At 41.9% G+C, this 10,000-nt stretch overlaps 1 protein-coding gene across 1 annotated transcript in view; it reads right to left on the bottom strand.

Annotated features, from left to right (window-relative positions):
- Positions 1–10,000, bottom strand: part of LOC113589578 (neurexin-2-like) — a 590,991-nt gene that overhangs the window by 471,307 nt on the left and 109,684 nt on the right. Inside the window, 1 exon segment of the mRNA XM_035530023.1 lies at positions 3,042–3,059. Within this exon segment, the coding sequence (XP_035385916.1) occupies positions 3,042–3,059 (18 nt within the window).

Raw genomic sequence — 10,000 nt, 5'->3', positions numbered from 1 at the left:
TTATCTACCCACATCCATATTACATCAGAGTCCTATCTACCCACATCCAGATTATGGCAGAGTCTTATCTACACACATCCAGATTATGTCAGAGTCTTATCTACACACATCCAGATTACGGCAGAGTCTTATCTACACACATCCAGATTACGGCAGAGTCTTATCTACACACATCCATATTACATCAGAGTCCTATCTACACACATCCATATTACGGCAGAGTCTTATCTACACACATCCAGATTACGGCAGAGTCTTATCTACACACATCCATATTACATCAGAGTCCTATCTACACACATCCATATTACGGCAGAGTCTTATCTACACACATCCAGATTACGGCAGAGTCTTATCTACCCACATCCAGATTATGGCAGAGTCTTATCTACACACATCCAGATTACGGCAGAGTTTTATCTACACATATCCAGATTATGGAAGAGTTACGGCAGAGTCTTATCTACACACATCCATATTACATCAGAGTCCTATCTACACACATCCAGATTATGGCAGAGTCTTATCTCTGCCATAATCTGGATGTGGGTACATCCAGATTATGTCAGAGTTTTATCTACCCACATCCAGATTATGTCAGAGTCTTATCTACCCACATCCAGATTAAGGCAGAGTTTTATCTACACACATCCAGATTATGGCAGAGTCTTATCTACCCACATCCAGATTATGGCAGAGTCTTATCTACACACATCCAGATTATGGCAGAGTTTTATCTACCCACATCCAGATTATGGCAGAGTTTTATCTACACACATCCATATTACATCAGAGTCCTATCTACCCACATCCATATTATGGCAGAGTTTTATCTACACACATCCAGATTATAGCAGTTTTATCTACACACATCCAGATTACGGCAGAGTCTTATCTACACATATCCAGATTAAGGCAGAATCTTATCTGCACACATCCAGATTATGTCAGAGTCTTATCTACACACATCCAGATTACGGCAGAGTCTTATCTACAAACATCCAGATTACGGCAGAGTTTTATCTACCCACATCCAGATTATGTCAGAGTCTTATCTACCCACATCCAGATTATGGCAGAGTCTTATCTACCCACATCCAGATTATGTCAGAGTCTTATCTACACACATCCAGATTATAGCAGTCTTATCTACACACATCCATATTACATCAGAGTCCTATCTACCCACATCCAGATTAAGGCAGAGTTTTATCTACAAACATCAGATTACAGCAGAGTCGTGGTGTGGCGCGCTAAACAGTTGATGGAAGAGAGTAGGAGATGGGGAGCCCCGTAGGAGAAGAAAGTGACAGAACGTGAGGATATAGGAGATATACACATATATATATATATAGCATATGTCTGTCTAATGTTAACCGTTTCATGGTCCTCGTGTGTGAATTTTATAAGTGCCGTTAGTGTTTTATGTTAATAAATGTTCGTCCCAGTCGGTGGAGTCTGTGTGTCCTGCTCCTCGCCCTGCGGCACTCGGGCCACCACACGTTACAGATATAGGAGATGTATATATAAGATATAGGATATAGATCCAGGGATACCTCCCAACCCACAAAGACTGCCCAGGTCTGGTTCAGACAGCAACTGCCTGGATAATATTTATGATAATTAATTAATTTTGATTATGCTAATTATCGCAAGACAGCATGTATTAATAATTGGTGAAATCGACTTGGTAGGTCAAATTCACAGGGAGGATTTTTACGTTTGAATTCATCACCTCGTGCACCTTTGCCACTGGCCATGACAAGAACGATTGCTAGGAAGAACAGGGCAGGGGGGTGGAGCTTGCGTTTCCAGTATACAGGTGCCAGTGGGAAACGCATATACTAACCAAAACACAACTGTATGTGTAACCCCATAAAAAATAATAATAATAAACACAGTAAATATCTGTCAGTAAATACCGTCAGCAATCTGACAGTAAAAATGACCGCTTTGTAAAAAGCAACAACAATATGAATGTTTATTTACGTTATTTTGCTCCAAATGCCAAGACGTGATGAAGGATGCTGCACTTCTCAATAAGCACATAGCTTCCCCCAGAGACAGGCTACAACCTCTTAATTCAAATCATCCGCAAATCACAACCCCGAGTAGAAAACGCCATCAGAGTAACAGTCATCCCTCATTCTCTGTCCTGGTGAATGTTAACAAGGTTCAGACCCAGCCAACAGCTGCTCAACCCCTGTCCCAGAGCTACTAGCTTGTGGCGTTGCCATAGTGACTCCCTCCTGCTGCCCGTGTCTAGGCAGAGGGGGTAATTCATCAGAGGGAGGTGCTCAGGTACCTGCAGCATATCCCAGTTCGCCCGGCCGGGTGCCCCGGGCCTCGGTCTGCTGCCTATCAATCACACCGTCAAAACCAGCCATCCGAGGCTGGATTAGTACACAGGCCAGGATCTCGGAGGAAGCCCCGTTCTGTGCTGTGCCTGATCAGAGTGAGACATGGAGCTCTAGCTGAGGAAAAAACCCAAAACGCTGACAGAGCAGGAGGAAGCGTGATTCCATACTGGGTCATGTCCCTGTCTGGATGCTACAAGTATTAAATAAATTAGCCCTGAGGATTAGGGGCCTACGGATGCATTCAGAATGAGCTAATCCACGAATAAATCACAGCAGCTGGGATTACAGGACACTCAGTGAGGACTCTAGAGTCCATACCATCCAAAAAAGACCAATTCAGGACCGTAAAAATGTCCCTTCACAGCCACGACTGCACACAACACTGTCTGATTCGTTCATAATAATGCCGACATATGCCATGAATGTTTTGCTCTGCTGTTTCCTGTGCAAATCAAAACAAAACCAACTAAGGAGAAAAAGGAGAGATTCATTTGAGTGGGTAAAGAACAGGAGGTTGAGAAACAGCGAGAAATCAAAAGCCCCAGTGAGTCGTCCAAACCGCAGTCCAAGCTGACCATGCTCCGCCCACGAGGGAGCAGACGACCATCAGTTAGCCGTTAGCATTTAGCATCGAGCTTTCAGAGAAACAGAGAGCCATAGTACACAGAGAACATGTCTTACCTTCCACGGAGAACTGTTCTGCTCCGACAGAAGACATGGGGAGAGAGAGAGAGAGAGAGGGAGGGAGGAAGAGAGAGAGAGAGATTAATTGCTGACTCAAATCAATGCATCATAAAACTTAAAATATTACCAAATCATGTCTCAGTTCGTTATTCATGAACAGTTCATTTAAATTTGGGTTGAAGAGGGAGTTCCCATTTCCATGGCACAAGATAATGGAATATTTAATCTTTCTCCTACAAGTAAAGAAGCAAAAAGTGAGTAATGTTAAGTGAGACTCCGAACAGTGACCCAGCATGAAGGAGAAGTGATCTCCATGGAGACAGCAGAGCACTTCTGTCTGTCGAACGCTGTAAAAGTAAATGAGTTATTATTTTACTATGAGTCCTCGTAACAATGGTGAAGAACCTAGAAAGTAAGTGGAAGCTTGTGTAAACATAGCGGGACTCACTGACTCCACTGCACATGTTCCCCACAACATTCTAGTCATTTAAGTCGAAATATTCGTCATTTGAGTCAAAATATTCATCATTTAACTCTAAATATTCATCATTTAAGTCAAAATATTCATCTTCTGCATCTGCACAAACACCTAATGTAGCTTACTACTAACTAACACACACACACACACACACACACATACACATACACACACATTTAATTATTGCAAGCTCTGGCTCTAAAATCAAACAAGTCATTTCTGTACAGTAATGAGTGAGTCACAGTCATACAGAGACCTACAGAAAAACACACAGAAGACGTGGAGTGAGACGCCAAAGCCCTGGAAGTTCTACCTCCACACTCAGGCACTCATAACGCTCCTCTAAGGCAACATATAAACCAGATAAATACATCTGGCTTCAATAAACAGTATTTATTGTACAAGTTTACGTGTACACGGCGCCCGGAGGTGCACACACCTGCACCTCGTTCGTCTAAATGTATATAAACCCATGCCAAAGTGTGCAGGGTGTTGGTTATTGTAGGCGTAATGTGTGGAAGTTTCGTGTTAATGTAAAACGTACTCTTGTTTCTTGTATCTGTCTAACGTTAACCGTTTCATGTTCCTCGTGTGTGAATCTTGTGAGTGCCGTTAGTGTTTTATGTTAATTTTTATGTTAATAAATGTTCGTCCCAGTCGGTGGAGTCTGTGTGTCCTGCCCCTCACCCTGCGGCACTCGGGCCACCACACATAGGATATATATATATATATATATATATATATATATATATATATATATATATATATATATATATATATATATATATATAAAAGATATAGGATATAGATCCAGGGATACCTCCCAACCCACAAAGACTGCCCAGGTCTGGTTCAGACAGCAACTGCCTGGATAATATTTATGATAATTAATTAATTTTGATTATGCTAATTATCGCAAGACAGCATGTATTAATAATTGGTGAAATCGACTTGGTAGGTCAAATTCACAGGGAGGATTTTTACGTTTGAATTCATCACCTCGTGCACCTTTGCCACTGGCCATGACAAGAACGATTGCTAGGAAGAACAGGGCAGGGGGGTGGAGCTTGCGTTTCCAGTATACAGGTGCCAGTGGGAAACGCATATACTAACCAAAACACAACTGTATGTGTAACCCCATAAAAAATAATAATAATAAACACAGTAAATATCTGTCAGTAAATACCGTCAGCAATCTGACAGTAAAAATGACCGCTTTGTAAAAAGCAACAACAATATGAATGTTTATTTACGTTATTTTGCTCCAAATGCCAAGACATGTGATGAAGGATGCTGCACTTCTCAATAAGCACATAGCTTCCCCCAGAGACAGGCTACAACCTCTTAATTTAAATCATCCGCAAATCACAACCCCGAGTAGAAAACGCCAGCAGAGTAACAGTCATCCCTCATTCTCTGTCCTGGTGAATGTTAACAAGGTTCAGACCTTGTGGCGTTGCCATAGTGACTCCCATAGTGACAGAGACGCCAAAGCCCTGGAAGTTCTACCTCCACACTCAGGCACTCATAACGCTCCTCTAAGCCAACATATAAACCACATAAATACATCTGGCTTCAATAAACAATATTGTTTAATATTGTTTCAATAAACTATAAATCTTGTTTCACTTTAAATGCTGAGACCAAATGTTGCACTTTCCGGCCTGTGATTGATTATGGTGATAAGCCTGCCTGCGGACATCTCTGGTTTATGAAAGCTTGGTTCACAATATCATGTGTGGATGTGTTTTGTTACAAATGCAAAGTCTTTGACTCACCACTGTATTGTGTGTGATTTGGTGGGCTGGACATCACCGACTGTTGGCAGGCAACAGTACTGGAGCGTGTTTATTATACAGCGGTACTGAATAAACTTCCATCTTAGCCTTACATGTCTTGGTTTTGAGCTCAGGCAGTTATCAGCAACGCTCTTCTACCCGACCGGTTCTGAACGTACCCCGGGGTTTACACACATCCGGGGAAAAGTGCATTTTCTTATTCACTCTGGATGTGAAATAAATTGCAGTAAGTTTAGAAACATTTACATCCACTGAAATGTTTAAGTGCATCATGAACTTGGTGGTAAATAAGTAATGTGCTTGATTTTCTTGAGTTGCCTTTGAGTTTAACTGGTTGTTTTGTATATTATTGTATGTGTTATTTTTAAAATAAAGGTAAATAATAATAAAAACATAGGGCTGAGACTGGGACTAGGACTGGGACTGGGACTGGGACTGGGACTGGGGCTGGGGCTGGGACTGGGACTGGGGCTGGGGCTGGGACTGGGACTGGGACTGGGACTGGGGCTGGGACTGGGACTGGGACTGGGACTGGGGCTGGGGCTGGGACTGGGACTGGGACTGGGACTGGGACTGGGACTGGGGCTGGGGCTGGGGCTGGGACTGGGACTGGGGCTGGGGCTGGGGCTGGGACTGGGGCTGGGGCTGGGGCTGGGACTGGGACTGGGACTGGGACTGGGACTGGGACTGGGGCTGGGGCTGGGGCTGGGACTGGGGCTGGGAATGGGATTCAGTTACATTGTGTCCTGTTACACTATGTCCTGTTCCACTGTGTCCTGTTCCACTGTGTCCTGTTTTACTGAGAAACAGGTGGGTTGATTAGAAACTTTCTGAGAGGAGCCACAGTGAAACCAAACGATCAGTTCATGCCAAAAGTGTGTACATTACATACATAAATAACAATAACATAAAAACCTGTCAGAGGAAAATTACCACTAGACTACACCACAGTGACGTTCAGTCAGCATACAGTACTACAGGAAACAAAGCCTCAAATACTCTCACAGCAGAGCACGGTTACTCAAGCCCTCTTCTATCACAAACCTAAAAGAATTATCTTCAGATTATTATACATCAAAGCATCCAGCGTCCATGGAATTGTTTACCCCTGTTTAACGTGGTTAGTTTATCTGAACCAGGATGCATGTGTCTGTTCAACCACAATGCTAATCCTGCCATCTAATCCCACTAGATAATCCCGCCAGCTAATCCAGTCAAATAATCCTGCCAGCTAATCCAGTCAGATAATACAGTCAGCTGTTACAAGCTTTTCAGTTGAAGATGCATATAAATTTTAGATGATATACATGTATGATTCTTATTAGACATTTAAGTTTCAAGTTTCAAGTTTGGTTTATACACAGTATAACTCGCAGTGAAATGGTGGAGAGTGCTCTGTCCAAACTGAGGAAGAGAACCAGGGGTGCATAGAGAAATATAGATATTCTCTATATGTGAAATATATATATGCAAAGATAAATATATATATTCTATGTATGTACAAAATATATTAACAATGTATGTACAATATATGTATATTATGATTATATACACAATGTACAATGTATATGGTTATGTATATATGTACACAATCTACAGAATGTACAGATCCATTTTGTATAATAACATATATACAGTTGTTGTGTAACAAGGTAATTGAATATAAATATATATATATACAGATATACAGTTATGTTATTTATATGTTGAACCTGTCTTGAGTCTGGGTTCTGAGGCACCAGTCACAAGCTGCTTACACTGTCAGAGTGACCTGTGAGACAGGATTTCACCAGGGCACCCCCCTAGACACACACACACACACACACACACACACACACACACACACACACACACACACAGAAACACACACACACACACACACACACAGAAACACACACACACACACACACACACACACACACACACACACAGAGGCATGCTCTATTTGGCTCAACACAACAAGAAAAAGCCTTGGCCAAGTTTAGAGGAAAAGGCCAGTAGTGTTCACAGTACCACCAGTGTCCATTTACAGTGTGTCCTGTTACACTGTGTCCATTTACAGTGTGTCCTGTTACAGTGTATTAATCTAAACACAGGGAAGGTGATATGGGGTGCTGCACAATACCAACTAATGTCTGTTACGCTATGTCCATTTACAGTGTGTCCTGTTACACTGTGTATTAATTTAAACACAGGGAAGGTGATATGGGGTGCTGCACAATACCAACTAATGTCTGTTACGCTGTGTCCATTTACAGTGTGTCCTGTTACACTGTGTATTAATCTAAACACAGGGAAGGTGATATGGGGTGCTGTACAATACCAACTAATGTCTGTTACGCTATGTCCATTTACAGTGTGTCCTGTTACACTGTGTATTAATTTAAACACAGGGAAGGTGATATGGGGTGCTGCACAATACCAACTAATGTCTGTTACGCTGTGTCCATTTACAGTGTGTCCTGTTACACTGTGTATTAATTTAAACACAGGGAAGGTGATATGGGGTGCTGCACAATACCAACTAATGTCTGTTACGCTGTGTCCATTTACAGTGTGTCCTGTTACACTGTGTATTAATTTAAACACAGGGAAGGTGATATGGGGTGCTGCACAATACCAACTAATGTCTGTTACGCTGTGTCCATTTACAGTGTGTCCTGTTACAGTGTATTAATCTAAACACAGGGAAGGTGATATGGGGTGCTGCACAATACTAACTAATGTCTGTTACGCTGTGTCCATTTACAGTGTGTCCTGTTACACTGTGTATTAATCTAAACACAGGAAAGGTGATATAGGGTGCTGTACAATACTAACTAATGTCAGTTACATTTATTCATTTTGCCTCTGCGATAACAGAATGTGTGAAAAAACTTCAGACTTAATACAATTTAAAAAACTATGACATACAGCAACTGGTAGAGGAAGATAAATATGTCCTTCCCAGAACTGTAAACCCAGACAGAGAGACAGACAGACAGAGAGACAGAGAGGGATAGAGAGAATGAGACAGGCAAAAACAGAGTCAGAAAGTCAGAGTTAAATCTGTCCTGTTATCATCTTAACGACACTGAGTATAGTCAACCTAACAACACTGAGTATAATCAACCTAACAACACTGAGTATAGTCAACCTAACAACACTGAGTATAGTCAACCTAACAACTGAGTATAATCAACCTAACGACACTGAGTACAATCAACCTAACAACTGAGTATAGTCAACCTAACGACTGAGTATAATCAACCTAACGACTGAGTATAGTCAACCTAACACTGAGTATAGTCAACCTAACAACTGAGTAGTCAACCTAACGACACTGAGTATAATCAACCTAACAACCGAGTATAGTCAATCTAACGACTGATTACAGTCAACCTAACGACACTGAATAGTCAACCTAACAACACTGAGTATAATCAACCTAACAACTTGAGTATAGCCAACCTAACGACACTGATTATAATCAACCTAACACCTGAGTATAATCAACCTAACGACTGAGTATAGTCAACCTAATGACACTGAGTATAGTCAACATAATGGCACTGAGTATAATCAACCTAACACCTGAGTATAATCAACCTAACGACTGAGTATAGTCAACCTAATGACACTGAGTATAGTCAACATAATGGCACTGAGTATAATCAACCTAACACCTGAGTATAATCAACCTAACGACTGAGTATAGCCAACCTAACGACTGAGTATAGTCAACCTAACGACACTGATTATAGTCAACCTAATGACACTGAGTATAATCAACCTAACGACACTGAGTATAGTCAACCTAACAACACTGAGTATAGTCAACCTAATGACACTGAGTATAGTCAACCTAACAACACTGAGTATAATCAACCTAACGACACTGAGTATAGTCAACCTAACAACTGAGTATAGTCAACCTAACGACACTGAGTATAATCAACCTAACGACACTGAGTATAGTCAACCTAATGACACTGAGTATAATCAACCTAACACTGAGTATAGTCAACCTAACAACACTGAGTATAGTCAACCTAACAACATTGAGTATAGTCAACCTAGCAACTGAGTATAGTCAACCTAACAACACTGAGTATAATCAACCTAACGACATTGAGTATAGTCAACCTAGCAACTGAGTATAGTCATCCTAACAACACTGAGTATAGTCAGCCTAAGGACACTGAGTATAGTCAGCCTAAGGACACTGAGTATAATCAGTCTATAGATAAATATTGCAGTGAAAATATCACATTTGTTCACATTTATTGATATTTATTCATATTCATTAGCAGGTCCCTCAGCCATGTTTTTGACCTTTTGAAACCCCCCACCTCCACACACACACACACACACACACACACACACACACACACACACACACACACACACGTCCACACCCACACGCGCGCACACACACACACACACACACACACACACACACACACACACACACACACACACGTCCACACCCACCCCCACTCACACACACACACACACACACACGTCCACACCCACACGCGCGCACACACACACACACACACACGTCCACACCCACCCCCACTCACACACACACCCACACTCACACACCCACTCACACTCACACTCACACACCCACACACCCACACTCCCACACACACACAGGTCTGTCTCCTGCCCTCCCTCTATTCCATCAGCATTGT

Source organism: Electrophorus electricus, chromosome 9 (assembly GCF_013358815.1).
Source record: "Electrophorus electricus isolate fEleEle1 chromosome 9, fEleEle1.pri, whole genome shotgun sequence".
NCBI classification, from domain to species: domain Eukaryota; kingdom Metazoa; phylum Chordata; class Actinopteri; order Gymnotiformes; family Gymnotidae; genus Electrophorus; species Electrophorus electricus.
Note: the sequence above shows the minus strand (reverse complement) of the source record. Positions and strands in the feature narration are given on the sequence as shown.